This window comes from Monodelphis domestica, chromosome 3 (assembly GCF_027887165.1).
Source record: "Monodelphis domestica isolate mMonDom1 chromosome 3, mMonDom1.pri, whole genome shotgun sequence".
Lineage (NCBI taxonomy): Eukaryota > Metazoa > Chordata > Mammalia > Didelphimorphia > Didelphidae > Monodelphis > Monodelphis domestica.
The window spans coordinates 402260478-402276153 of NC_077229.1; the positions used below are offsets into that span (position 1 = coordinate 402260478).

At 38.5% G+C, this 15676-nt stretch overlaps 1 protein-coding gene across 2 annotated transcripts in view; it reads left to right on the top strand.

The window, feature by feature from the left end:
* Positions 1 to 15676, top strand: part of MOCOS (molybdenum cofactor sulfurase) — a 120732-nt gene that overhangs the window by 93535 nt on the left and 11521 nt on the right. For both annotated transcript variants that reach the window (XM_056824359.1, XM_001367718.4), the window contains exon 14: positions 5415 to 5519. In XM_056824359.1, the coding sequence (XP_056680337.1) occupies positions 5415 to 5519 (105 nt within the window). The remainder of the gene's footprint in view (positions 1 to 5414; positions 5520 to 15676) is intronic.

Sequence of the window (15676 nt, forward strand, 5' to 3'; positions counted from 1 at the left end):
TATATTTCCTTCTGCATGTGGTTGGCAGAAGGCCTTGAGGTGTGGATAAGAAATAATGAATCACACTTGATAGTAGGCACACTCTGATGGTGGCCCTGATTAAAGCGTGATTGCCACACCTTGGCACCTTCTTTTTAGGATCTGGATTTAATTAGGATGAACATGATGGAAGTCAAAGAATTTGACCCAGCAATCTGTCCAGAACAAAACTTGAGTTAGTAATTAAAAATTAATGATCATTAATTGTTAATGATTAAAGTCAATTAATATCCATTCCATCAAGAAGCATTTTAAAAGCACTTATTATGTGTTAAGTATTGAGGATGTAAGGATAAAAATGAAACAGTACTAGGTTCAATGGATAGAATGCCAGGCCTAGATATGGGAAGTCCTAGACCCTAAATACTTCCTAGCTGGATAACCCTAGGCAAGTCACTTGACCTCTATCACCAGTCCTTCCTGCTCTTCTGCCTTGGAACTAATACTTATTATTGATTCTAAGACAGAAGGTAAGAGTTTAAAAAAATGAAGCAATACCTATTCTCAAGGAGCTTACTTTATAAAAGGAGATAAGATGCATAAATGTAAATAGATTTTTAAAATACAAGGTAAATTTGAGAGGAAGGCACTATTAACTAAAGATATAAAAATAAAATAAAAACCTAAAGGTATAAGGTTTAGTTATATGTAGAAGGAGGTATGTGAGAAATGGGGGATTCTAAGAGATGGCAATGAAGAGGAAGGAAATTTCAGGCATGGGAGATGAGAGATATGCTAGAAGTGAAGGACAGAAAGACAGTGATACCATAGAATGAGGGAAAGAGAATGTTATATATGTGGGCCATATGCATACACACATATATGTATATTTATAATATATTATTATAATGTATAGGTGGCAAAGGTCAGTTGGGTACAGGCTGTCTAGGACTTGAGAAAATCAAGTAGTAGTGTTTACATCTGATCCTAGGGGCCATAGGGAGCCACTAGACTTTATTATGGAGGATGACCTAGTTATCCTTGTACGTTAGCAGTTTGAAAAGGATGACTTGGAGTGGAGAGACCTTGGAGGCAGATAGACTAACTAAAAAGCTAACCATCAAGTATTTATTGAACATACTTTCCGTGTAAATCACTGTCAAGTATCACAGACAAACACTAAAAATGCCATTGATGATGATGATAATAATAATTCTTAATCTATGAACTAGCAGAAGAATTTCATTATTCTTTTTGCATCCAGAACCTACTTATGATCTCATTAGAAAGACCAGGAGATGGAGTGGAAGTGGTAGGTCCAGGGATGGAGTTGTTCTGCAGTGCTATAAAGGAAACTATTTGCTTCAGCTTATTATTATTTTTTTTTGGTAGGGTTGACGATATCTGGAAAATTCTGTCCACTCAGAATAACACAACTGGGGCAAGGCTAGAGAGCAGATGTTCTCTTGATAAGTTGTTGCCTTGGTGTGAGACAACCTCAGGAAGGTCCATTCACAGCTTTCTCCAGCTCAGGAGCTATCAGGCACTATAGTTTTGGTCCTGTTGTTTTCTTCACTTTTATGAGTGAAGACTTTCTAGCATCTCATCCCAACAGGATGAGCCTGTTTAGTATTTTCTTTTTCTTTTAAGCCCTTACCTTTCGACTTGGAATCAATATTGTGTATTGGCTCCAAGGCAGAAGAGTGGTAAGGGCTAAGCGATGGGGGCCAAGTGACTTTGCCCAGGGTCACACAGCTGGAGTCTTCCTATTCTCATTTAGCAACACCTCTCACCTGGGGGGTTTGGGTGATGGTGAGAATAGATTTGATCCCAAGATGGCAGCATGTGACCAGGCTTAACTTGTAGTATCAGATACCAGTGATTTATTTTACTCTATGAATGAGAGAGGAGAAAGAAAGCTGGGGTTTAGCCTTTATATCTTTCACATGTGCAACATGTGCATCACATCACATCACTGGAGTGATGTACTATTTTCTAAAGGCAGTTGCTTAAAGCCACACCTCACTTCCCTCCCAACTCCACTGTCATCCATCATAATATTTACCACTCTCCAATGATGAAATTCCATTCTAGGGGATGTTTATGAAACTTCTTCATAAACATAACTAGGATGGGATGATCAGGACTTTGTCCAAGCACGGACAAATTTAAAGGGTGCCAAATTGATGCCATATGTGTGGGAGTGTGTGACTAAGGGTTCATACATGGGAGGGTTATTTGGAAGGGGTAAGATCGCCAATTCTTGGGGCTCTTCATGCAAACTCTGTTTATCCAGGACCCTTCCACTAGGATGTGTGGAAAAGTTGGAGGCAGGTATTTCCTCTACCCTCAGGTCAAGCCTTCAAATCAACTTAATGTAATAAACATTTATTAAGTACCTACTGTGTTCCAAGCACTGAGGAGACAAGGGAAAAACAAAATAATATGTGCCCTTAAGAAGCTTATATTCTTCAGGGATGGGGGAGGGAGAGAACATGGATCACAAAATGTCAGAAAATGATTATGAAAATTGTGTCTACATGTAATTTGGGAAATTTTTTAAAAAAAGAAGCTTACATTCTATAATTGGGGGAAGCAAGACACACACACACATGCACACACACACACATATATATATATATATATATATATATATATATATATATATATATATATATATATATATATATATACATACCCAAGCCAAGGCTAGGATTGGGAAGGATAAGTAGTCTTTGAACTAGGGACAAGCTAGATTCCTGGCTTCCTTTAAGACTAAGTTCAAGCACCACCATAAGGCAAGTATCCTTTACTGGTCTTTCAGGTTCTTAGTGTCTTATCCTCTAAAGCCATATCTCATCTCTTCTGTATGTATCTTGTATGTACTAGTACATATATATACATATATGTATACACATACATAGATATCTCTCTATATACGTATTTCTTTTTTAAAAAACCCTTACCTTCCACCTTAAAATTAATACTGTGTATTGGTTCTAAGATAAAAGATCGGTAAGGGATAGGCAGTGGGGGTCAAGTGACTTTCCCAGGGTCACACAGCTAGGAAGTGGTTAAGGCCAGGTTTGAACTTAAGACCTCCTGTATCTGGGCCTGGCTCACAATCCACTAAGCTATCTAGCTGCTCCCATCTATATATTTCTATATGTATGTTGGGTCTCCTGTTGTAATGCTGCTGCTGAGCAGGGGACAATTTTTTCCTTTGTCTTTAATTCGGTGACTTCATTAGTTCCTATGAACTCAATGGTTATTTCTTTACATATGCCTCCAAGATCTAGCTATCCATCCCTAATTTATCACCCAAGTGCCAGTCCTTATTTCCAATTACTTCTTGAATATATTACAGGTACTTCAAATTTGACATGTAAAAAACCTATGTTGTGAATAAAACTCCTTGTTTCTATGAAGGATGGCACCATCCTACCAGTCACGGAGATTTGTGACCTCAACATCATCCTTGATTCTTCCCTTTTCCTCATCCCACATCCCTAACCAGTAAGTTACCAAGTTTTGTTTATTCTACAGCCCCACACTCTCTTTTCACTATATAGATAACACCCTAGTTCAGCTATTCATCACCTCTCATCTGGACTATTGTAATAGTTACTTAATTGAGACTCTCGACTTTGTCTCTTCCCTTTCAAATCCTGCTTCCACATGAGCTACCAAAAATGATCTTCCTAAAGGGCAAGTTGACCTGCCACAAGAAGCTTCAATAACTCCTTGTTGCTCTGAGAACAAAATATAAAGTCCTCAGTTTGGCATCTCCGCCCTTGACCATCTGGCTCCAGCCTATCTTTCTAGAATTGCATATTGTTTTTTTCACAAACTCTTTAGTCCAGCCAAATTGACCTACATTCTATTTAATGGTCTTGGCATTCCATTTCCTGCCTTTGTGACTTTGTACAAGCTACCCCCCAATGATTGAAGGTGGGGATTAACTTCCTCATCTTTGCTTCTTAGAAGCAGCTTCTTGAAACTCTTCTTAGTTCTTGTGTTACCTTCAAGAGGAAGCCTTCCTGATTCCCCTAGAACAATACCATATCTCTCCCTGCTCAAATGATCACATATATACTTATCTATTGATATGTGGTATTATCTTTTTAGCATTTTATTTTCATTATCATGCAAAACACACTTCTATATTGGTCATTGTTATAAGAGCAAACTCATACATAGCCCAAACTCCAAAATAAAACCATGAATACACTGATGTGAAAGACGATTCCAACAGTTCTTTCTCTGGAGGTAGGACTGGGTAGGATTCCCAGTCATAAGTCTTTCAAGATTGTCCGAGATCATTGCATAGCTGAGAGGAGCCAAGTTTTCACAGAAAATCATTGTCCAACATTGCTGTTATTATGTCCAATATTCTCCAGGTTCTGCTTATTTTGCTCTGCATCTGCACCTGCAGATCTTTCCAGCTTTTTCTGAAATTATCCTGCTTACCATTTCTTTTAGCATAGTAATAATCCATTACCAACATGTACCATGACTTCTTCAGCCATTCCCCAATTGATGAACATCCCCTCAAATTTCCAATTCTTTGCCACCACAAAAAGAGCAGCTATGAACACTTTCATACAAGTAGGTCCTTTCTCCTTTTTTTTTTTAATTATCTCTTTGGGCTACAGATCCAGTAGTGATATTACTGGATCAAAGGGTATGCACAGTTTTATAGCCCTTTGGGTATAATTGATATATGGTATTTCCCCCCTTTCCAACCTTCCCCTTGAGGAGAGGACCTCATTTTCACTTTGTTTCTATGCCCCACTGCCTACCAGAGGGCCATACACATAGCAAATGCTCATCAGGTTGGGTTGTAAGCTCCCACATGTTTTGTAGGACTCAGTTCCTTGCCTCCTATCCAGGGATCTCCTCTGTTCCCTCCTCACCCCCTCCGTCCCCTTAACTGTAGACATCTTTCCTGATTGCTGCCCCAGGTACAAGAATTTCTAGTTATGGCTCTGCTCATCTTTCCCTATCTCCCCTATTGTTCAAAGTCTTCTCTCTTTTCCTCTTTGCAAGATATGTTTAATACACACACACAATTGTGAGGCCATAAACACCTTAACTGATAATCAGATAAAAGAATAAGCAATTATTAAATTCCTGTTGTGTTCCAGACATGTAAGTGCTTTATAAATATATCATTTGCTATAAGGCATGGATGATTCATGAGGTAGGTGGTGTATTGTGAGTGTGGAGGGCCCAAGACCTGGTGTCATTTTGGTGATGATGTCTTCTTGCTATTTAGTGTTACTGGGAAGGTTTAAAGCTAGCAACATATAGGTCCACCACAGCCATCTCTATGAACAAAATTATCCATTGCAAGAACCACAGATCTGTTTTAATGCAGTCCTGTACTGCATGAAGGTCTTTCCTTCTACCTCTTGTCTTTGCTGCTTTTTCAGGTGTTGGGACCATGTCACAGGTGCCAAATGATTTGCATTGACCAAAAAACTGGACAAAGAAACCAGGATGTTTTCCAAGCACTTTCTGCTTCTCGAAAGAGAAAGGTAAGTTGAATTGCAATATATACTGTGTATTTATATATATATATATATTTATGCACACATATACATTTGTGTGTATATATATATATATATACACACACACACACACACACACACATATCTATATCTTTACCTTTTGCTAGGTGATTGGAATTATGTAACTTGCCCAGGGTCACTTAGCTAGGAAATGTCTGAAGCCATATTTGAACCCAGGACCCCTGTCTCTAGACTTGGCTCTCAATCTACTGAACTACACATATATTGTCCAAGTGTTTTTCACACATCATTTTCCCCTACCACTTTCTTATTATTTGAACATCAGCCTGACTGCTAACAAAGACTATTCTCAGTGACTCTTGTACTGGCAGAAGTAAGTTTAAGAAGCAACCATGCCAATGTAGGAGTTTGCATAAAGCATTTCTAAAACTCACAGAGGAGAATGGAAGGAAGTTCAGAAGGAGATGTACATGAGCAAGATAGCTTTGAAACTCACATGTTAAATTAATTATGTACTTAAAAAAACAAGAGCTACATCATTGAGATTTGTGTTTTCCTATAGTCTTCCTTTTTTCTTATTTGGATATAGAATTATTCTTGGTCTTTATCAAGATCAAAATTAAAGATAACTAAATCTATGAAACCTAGATTAAAGTAGCCCTCTGTGCTTAGCATTGGGGAATTCCTGGAAAAGAAAAGTTAGGAGAGAGCTATATTTTCATTAACATTATTCCCAATTGCTGTTTATTTATATTTTATTTAGCTACTTCTTTAGTTAATGAGAGAGGGATTCTCACACCTTAATGAGGATGGAGGCAGACTGTGGGCTAAGTGCTCACCTTTTTCTCCACTTGTTCTTCCCTACTCTCATTTTATGGTGAAAATATCACGTGAGAAAAAGGAGGATTTCTTCTAGTAAGTATGGTATAGATATAAGTACAGAGAGTGCAGAGCAAGGCAATAAACAATGTGGACCGAGGTTTGTCAGAGTCGAAGAATTTTAGAGAGGGGAAATACCTTGGAAATAATTTAATCAATGTTGTGCTATGGAAAGAGGAGTGGATTTAGAGTCTGAAGACCCAGGTGTGACAGAAGCTGTGGGACAATGGGCAAGCCATTTAGACTCTCTTGGAGCTTTGGTTTCATTTGTAAAATGGAGATAGTAATACCAATAACCCCTTAGGGTTGTTGTGAGGAAAATGATTCATGCACTTTAAAGTGTTCTACAAATAGCAGTTATCATATAGTCCAGCCTCTTCATTTTATAGGAGGAAAATCTCTGGCCTCTGTTAGTCAATGACTTGTGTAAAGTCACACAATTAGTTAGTTCTAAATGGCTCTAGACATTATGGAAATGCTTAGTTAGAGGGATGTGATCCATAAATGAGAAGGCCTGAAAAGCATAGTAGATGAAAGAAAATTATTTTGGAAACTAAACTGAAAACAGGAGAAATACAGTTTTGTTTAAAGAGACAATTTCTACATCCTCAACAAGTCCTGAACCTAGAAGGTGGTTATCACTAACCAAGGGAAAAGATACCAATCTATGTTTTTTTTTAGACCCTTACTTTCTATCTGAGAGTTGATAATAAACATCAGGTCTAAGACAGAAGAATGGTAAGGGCTAGGTTAATGGGGTTAATTGACTTGCCCTGGGACACCCAGTTAGGAGGTGTCTGAGGTCAAATTTGAACCCAGGACCCTTCATCTCCAAGTCTGGCTCTTTAGTCACTGAACTACTCAGCTGCTCCTCTAATTTTTGATTGCATTTAAAGTGGCCTTATTTTGTTTGACCTTACAAGTTTTCAAAACTTCTGTGACTTCCTGTCAAGACTAGAATAATAAAAAGAATCATGTATCTGAGTGTGTAAATTTTGGTCATGCTTTTCTCTTGGAAGATAAGTTCTTTCTCCCCAAATGACTATCAGACAAACTTCTGAGTATTTGTTACCTATTTTTAAAGCCTGAGTACATACGACCTGTGCTTTCATAAAATGATCTCATCGGTTTAAAAGAAGAACTCTGATCAAATGCAGCTATTGAAGATGATTCCAAAATCTTTAGCATGGTATTCAAGACTCACCATATTCTGACTCTAACTGACCTTTCTAACCATCCAGTCTCTTCACTCACGACTCATTATTTCCTGACTACGTCCCAAGCCTTCCTACTCATGCATCTTTACTAGTGTCATCCCTTCCCTGTAATATCCTCCCTCCTGAAATCCTGTCCAGCCTTCCAGGCCACTTCCTCCATGAAGATACCATTGAACTCTCATATCACTTTCTACCTCTCATTCAATGATCTCATGCTTATTTGTGGACATGCATTATTTTCTATACTTGGTTGTCGCCTTCTCCTTCTCCTTCTTCTTTTCCTCCTCCTCCTCTTCCTCTTCCTCTTCCTCCTCTTCCACCTCTTTGTCCTCTTCCTCCTCCTTCTCCCTCTTTTCTCCCTCCTCCTTCTCCTCTTCCTCTTCTTATTCTTTCTACTCTTCCTCCTTCTTCTTCATCTTCCTCCCTTCTTTTTTTCCCCTTTCCCCTGATAGGAGGGGCTTTGTCATTCTCTCTCTCTGTCTCTCTGTTTCTCTGTCTTTGTCTTGGTCTCCCTGTCTCTTTCTCTGTGTCTCTCTTTCTCCCCTCTCCCCCTTCTTTTCCCTTCCTCCCCCACCTCATCCCTTTTCCTCCCATCCATGATGATGATGTAGAAACCAGGGAGGAAGTAATTTATCTGTTGATATTAAAAGCACCACACAGAAAAGCTGCCTAGCCTGTAGCCTAATAGTACTAAAATGTCAATTTAATTTATTTATTGTAGTGACTTGATGAAGAATAAAATGTCCTTGAAATTCGAATAGAGTAGCTGCTGAGAGAGGGAAAATAATTACATTTGTAATCAAACCAGACTCCATGATCTGAAAGGTTGAAATCTTATTTACAGAGTAACACTTGAGAAAAATCACATTCTTAAAAACTAACAGTTATTTCTTCATTTGGTGGGTGAATACTTTGTGACGAAGTTATGATAAGACCTGAATAAGGACTGCACAAAACGAGTTGAGTCATTGATCTGTAATGGTGGATGGACTAGCAGAATCATGAATCTATCAAAATAACACAAGGAACCATTCCTTTCAGGAAGAAGTATTTTGGTTTTGTGCTTGCTGTGGTGAACTTCTCTTGTAACAAATTCCTGGAAGCAAACTTATAGTCAGTCTATATAGCAGACAGACATTTAGTGGAAATAACACGATAATTTCAATTATTTCTTGTGACAAATTATTATTCATTTATATATTTTTCTTTATTTTATTCCAGTGACAAATTTACTCATAAGTTTTCCAAGGTTATATGAATATTGCTTTCTCCCTCTGGGTTATACTGTCACTCAAAACCTGTTTCCATATTATTCATTTTTGTAAGAGAGCAATCTTATAAGACCAAAAGCCCCAATAATACCCAAATAAAAAAGTGATAAATCATATTTTTCATCTACATTCCTACTCCCACAGTTCTTTCTGTAGATGTGGATAGCATTCCTTTTCATTAGTACCTCAGAATTGTCCTGGATCATTGCATTGCGGTTAGTAGCAAAGTCTATTACATTTGATCATTTCACAATGCTTCTGTTATTGTGTATAATGTTTTCCTGGTTCTGCCTATTTCACTCTGTGTCAGTTCATGTAGGTTTTCCAGTTCTTAAAGAAATCATTCAATTCGTCATTGCTTATAGCACACTATAGTATCCCATCACCATCATATACCACATTTTTTCAGCCATTCTCCAATCAAGGGACATCCCCCCATTTTCCAAATTTTTTTGCCACTGCAAAAGTGCAGTTATAAATATTTTTGTACAAATAGGTCCATCCCCATTTTTAATCTCTTTGGGATACAGACCTAGTAGTGGTATTGCTGGATCAAAAGGACATACATTCTTTTAAAGCCTTTTGGGCATAATTCCAAATTGCCTTCAAGAATGATTGGATCAATTCACAACTCCACTATCAATGCATTAGTGTCCCAATTTTGCCACATTCCCTCCAATGTTTATTTTTATTTTATTTTTTACTGTCATATTGATCAATCTGTTAGATGTAAGCTGGTGCTTCAGAGTTGTTTTGATTTGCATTTCTCTATTCTGGAGGGATTTAGAACATTTTTTTTTCATATGACTACTGACAGCTCTGATTTCTTCCTCTGAAAACTGCCTATTCATATCCCTTGCCCTTTTGACAATTGGGGAATGGCTTGGTTTCTTATAAATTTGACTCAGTTCTTTAATTGTTTTAGGAATTAGATCTTTATCAGAGAAATTTGTTATAAAAATTTCCTCCCCATTTGTTGCTTCCCTTCTAATCTTGATTGCATTGGTTTTGTTTGTACAAAACCTTTTCAATTTAATATAATCAAAATCATTCATTTTATATCTTATAATGTTCTTTATCTCTTGTTTGGTCTTAAATTCTTTTCTTTTCCATAAATCTGACAGGTAAACTATTCCATTTTCACTTAATTTGCTTATAATATCACTCTTTCTGTTTAAGTCATATACCCATTTTGAACTTATCTTGATATAGGGCTATGATGGTGAACCTATGGCAGTGTGCAAAAGAGGGCATGCAGAGCACTCTCTGTGGGCATGGAGTGCTGTCCCCCTCCAGAATTTGTTACCAGAAAGGCAGAAGGACTCAGGTGGAGCTGCTCCCTTGCCCCTCTCCACTGTGCCTGATGACATTTTTTTCCATTCCCCACCCCTCTGCCCAGAAGTCCAATGGGAACACTTACTCCCTTCTTCATCTCTACCAGGGCTGAGGAGATTCCTCATTTCACCCACCCCTCTGCCCAGAAGCCCAATGGGAGCACTTTCTTCTTCCCCTGTGTGGGATGAGGGAGTAGGACACATGTGGCCCTCAGTCTGGGGAGGGCAGGGCACAGCACATGGTCTGGGGAGTCAGGGAGTGGAGCATGGCAAGGCACACAGTCTCTAAGATGTTCACCATCACTGGTATATGGTATGTGATATTGATCTAAACCTAATTTTTGCCATATTTTTTTCTAATTTTTTTCCCCCAACAGTTTTTGTCAAATAGTGAGTTCTTATTCCCAAAGATGGGGTCTTTGGGTTTATCAAACACTAGATTGCTAAACTCATTTACCCCTAGTCTATTCACTGATCCCCACGTCTATCCCTTAGCCAGTACTAGACTGCTTTGACAATCACTGCTTTATAGTACGGTTTAAGATCTGGTCCTGTTAGACTACCACCCATCATAAATATTTTTTTCATTAGTCCCCTTGATATTCTTGATCTTTTTTCAAGATGAATTTTATTATTTTTTCTAGTTCTATAAAGTAGTGTTTTGGTAGTTTGATAGGCATGGCATTGAATAAGTAAATTAATTTAGGTAGGATTGTCATTTTTATCATATTAGTGCAATCTACACATGAGTAATGAATGTTTTCCCCATTTGTTTAGACCTAATTTTATTTGTTTGAAAAGTGTTTTATAATTGTATTCATATAATCCCTGTTTGTCTTGACAAATAGGTTCCTAAATTTTATATTGCCTTTTTACACAGTTCACTGTCCCTCAGACCATTGGAGGGCTGAACTATGAAAAAAAAAAACTATTAACAAATCCCTATGCACACTGCACATATCTTATTTTAAAGTAAAAAAAAAACAAAACAGGAACAAATACAATATTTAAAATAAAGAACAAATAAATTTAAATCAACAAACTGACCAGTATTTCAATGGGAACTATGGGCCTGCTTTTGGCTAATAAGATGATCAATGTCTGGTTCCATATTTGTCACTGTTAGTTGTAACAAGTGATGCAAGTGTACATCAGTTAGTCTAGATCTGGTTGGAAATTTCAGATGTTTCATTCTGGAAAAAGTCTGTTCACAGACATGTGGTGCCAAAGATGGTTGCCATTTTGAGTGCATGGTTCCTGAGATTAGGATATGTCTCAGAGGGGAGAGATGCATAGAAATTAGGCAAGCTGCTTGTCTTGAATGTGTCTTTCAGAGAGTCACAATTCTGCAGTTCAGCCAGTTTCATTTGGTAAATTGCATTCACATTTTCAATGTCAATAGAAAATGGGTTATGGAAAAGCTGTATGTCCTGTTTGTGGAGATGAAGCTCTTTAAATCTGAATTGGAACTCTTTTTGCAACTTTTCCAGTGAATCCACACATGTTTCTTTTGGTAATGCAATCAAGGATTTTTCTGCTAACAGATTTTGAGTTAAGAGGAGATGGCAGAAATTTTCCTCCTTCACTTGTTTGATCAGGAGGCCTAATTTTATTTCAAATGCTTTCACATGTGATTGCATATCACAGATGAGCTTCCCTTTTCCTTGAAGTTGCACACTGAAACTGTTGAGTAGCTCTGTTACATCTGTCAGAAAGGTGAGGTGCTGTTTCCATTCTGCATCATTGATCTTTGGTACTTCTTTGTTTTTTGAAAGCATAAAAGCTGTAATCTGTGGAAGCAAGTCATAGAAATGTCTCAAAACTCTCCCTCGACTCAGCCAAAGGACTTCTGTGTGGTACAGAACATCTTCATTGGCAACATTTAGCTCAGACAGAAACTCCTGAAATTGTCTGTGGTTTAGTGCATTAGCTCTAATGAAGTTATTAACACAAGATACCACAATTTTCATAACAGAGTCCCACTTCAGTGATTTACTACATAGCAGCACTTGTTAGTGGATAAGGCAGTGTATGGCTATTGGATGAGAATGGTTGCGTTTGTACATCTCTTGGTTAATGCACAAGCAATTACTCCTTTCCTAGACCTCACCATGCTAGGAGCACCATCAGTTGTCACACTGGCTAGTTTAGCCCAGTCCAGCTCCAAATCCTTCACAGTTTGGGAAACCTTTTCATAGTATCCTCTCCTGTAGTTGTATCTTTGATGCTTTGCAGTGCAGCAAGCTCTTCTGTGACTTTGAAATTGTTATTCGTCCCACGAATAAAAATTAGAAGTTGTGCAGAATCATGAACATCATTGCTCTCGTCAAGTGCCAAGGAAAAATAGAAAAGTTTTCTTGCAGAGTTTTGCAAATGCTGATGCAAATTGTCTCCCATTTCTTCAATCCTTCATGTAATTGTAGATCCTGAAAGACTAACTGTACTAAATAAGTCTGCCTTTTCTGGACACATCTCTTTGACAACAGAAAGAAGGCACTCTTTAACAAATTCTCCCTCCACAAATGGTCTACCAGTGCATGCTATTAGCTTGACAACTTGAAAACTTGCTTGCAGTGATGAAATATTTAGCTGCTTCTGCTTCACAAAAGTATTTTGCTGAGTTGTCAATGTATTTTTTCAGTTTTAATATTTTATCTTTTCTCACATCTCTGACCAAACAATCATACTTATCTTTATGTTGTTGGTTTTTTTTTTTAAACCCTTACCTTCTGTCTTGGAGTCAATACTGTGCATTGATTCCAAGGCAGAAGAGTGGTAAGGGCTAGGCAATGGGGGTCAAGTGACTTGCCCAGGGTCACACAGCTGGGAAGTGTCTGAGACCAGATTTGAACCCAGGACCTCCCGTCTCTAGGCCTGACTCTCAATCCACTGAGCCACCCAGCTTCCCCCTATACTTCTCTTTATGTTGAATTTGATAGTGTGGACACAAATTGTATTCTTTGAACACAGACACTATATTCTGGCATATCAAACACACAGCTCTTTCCTTGTGCTGCATGAAAAAGTAATCATAAGTCCACTGTTCTTTGAATATCCTAGACTCCAAGTCAATTTTTCTCTTTCTTGACATCATTGTTTCCTAGGAATTTCAAATTGCTATTAGTAAAATACACACACACACACACACATATATATCCCTACAAAAACAATATACCAACAATAATTTTGCCCACACAGAGGCATACAGACTGCACTACCCATCAATGGAGTCTGATCTGTGTCCATCAATGCAGCCTTCCCAGTCCACATCATTTCAGCCTCACCAGAAGCCGTATTAGCACGATTACAGAGTCGGTTCCTCCACCAACTTTCTAGTTCACACTACCCTGTGCAAACTGCACTGCAATCTGTGAACTCACCCAGGAAGGCGATCAGATTCCATGGCAGGAAAAAAGAAGGCACGAAACAAGTGTGTGTCCTCTTGTGGTCCTTATTTATGGATCTGTAATTATAGACTGTAATATGAAAAACGCATGCCTCACTTCCCCCACATAATACAATGGCAACCATGCTCCCCAGATGCACAACATAATGGCCCCTATTAGGTTGTGCATCTGGGAGAGTATGGGGGCCATTGTACTACCATGTTTCCCCCAAATAAGACACTGTCTTATATTAATTTGACCCCCCAAAACAGGGGGTGTCTTATAAAACAGCCAGTGGCAGTGGCGGACTTCTCACAGTAGAGGCCCACCGCTGATGTCACAGGCCAGATCACCGCTATCCAATGCCTGTATACAGTACTGGAGGCAGTGCTGGGCCCATGACACTGTATACCGCTGTCTGGAATAGCAGAGGCTGCAGTGCTGGCTCTGATGGGCCTGTCACACCTTGCACAGGCCCATCACTGCCACCGCTATACAGGGCAGCAGTATACACAGTGTGGAATCCCCTCCCCCAGATCGCCGCTCACCATGCTGACCAAACAAGGCGCCATGCAAAGGATTATGTCACCGGAAGTAGTACTGTTCCTGAAGATGCCGCACTTTGTGGTGCTACTACATACAGTACTCCAGGAGCACAGGATGAGGTGCCTCTTCCGGAAGTGTGGTGGGGGCTGGATAAATGGCTGCAGGGGCCGCATGTGACCCCTAGGCCAGGCCGTACTTTAGGGACTCAACCTAGAGGGATTCTAAAGGGAGTTTCTCATAATTCTTGTTGCTGATTTTTGTTGGAAATATATAGATATGTTGATGATTTATGTGGGTTTATTTTGTGTCCTGGATTTGAATGCATGCTTTGTATCTTATTACTGAGTGCCATTGAATAAGAGAATTAACTTCTTTAGGATTTATTTCTTCATTGGTAAAATGAGGTGGTTGGATTAGGTGATCTTTCTGAAGTCTTCCCCAAAACTATTGGCTTCTTGTGTTTCTTTAAAAGATTCCTAATTTTGTCACCTCTGTACCGCTGCTATAGGTCAGTGACACATTTCATTCTGTAGCGTTCTTGCTTAGATTTTGCCACAAATTCTTCATGAAATATCCACTCAGTGATCTCTCCCAATTCTAAATCTCTAATCTCATGATTTATCCTATTATGTGAAATAGAGCGATTCCAGCAACTAGGATATAAAACAAAATTATGTATATTTAATCCCATTCTTCTCACTTATTTTCATTACCAAGATGTGGCACTAGGGAGGAGGAAGGAGAAACAGTTTTTTTCCCCCCCCTAATAACAAAATCAGGTTTTGTCAGTGGTGAGGAAGGGATGATGTACTGCCCCATCCAAGTTGTCTGGAGAGATTGAAATTTGGGCTTCAGTACAGTAGACTAGGGAACCAGATTCTCCCAGCAGGAAATGGAATACAATACATCGAATTTCAAATTTACAGAATGAATGAAGCTAGAAGTTAATTTGTGATATTCCCTGTTTCATCTGGACAATTGCCATGTTTTTTCCCCCCTGAGAGTCTTCAGGTAACTACATTTGTTCTATGCCTGATCAAGTCCTTAAAAATCACCATTTCAGATTGTCTACAGCAGATGCCATTAACCAAGCTTGCTTTCAAATTCATGGGAGGCTGTCACCTAGTCAATTTAATTATTCCACTTAAGATAAATAGAGTCTGATTCAGCCAAGATAGAGATAAAAAGAAAAGACTTGGAATCCAAAATAAAATGTCTCTACCTCCAGGGAATATAGGAACTGCAAATTTAATGAGGACACTAGCATTTTTCTAAGCTAGTTCTAGTCTGAGTGGTTCTATATACTCCATTCAAATACTAAGTTAGGGTCAAAAGAAGAATGTAAAGACCTTGATCTTTATAATGTGATTTTATTATTTAATTTGAAGTGCCCAAACATTACATATTTTTGTACTTTAATAGATGTATCATCTCACTGATGCAGACAGTCCCTCCATCTGGGCAGATCATAACTAATCCATGCTTTCTTGTCCTGAGGAATTCTTGTCCATATCCTCCAAGGCATTCTTT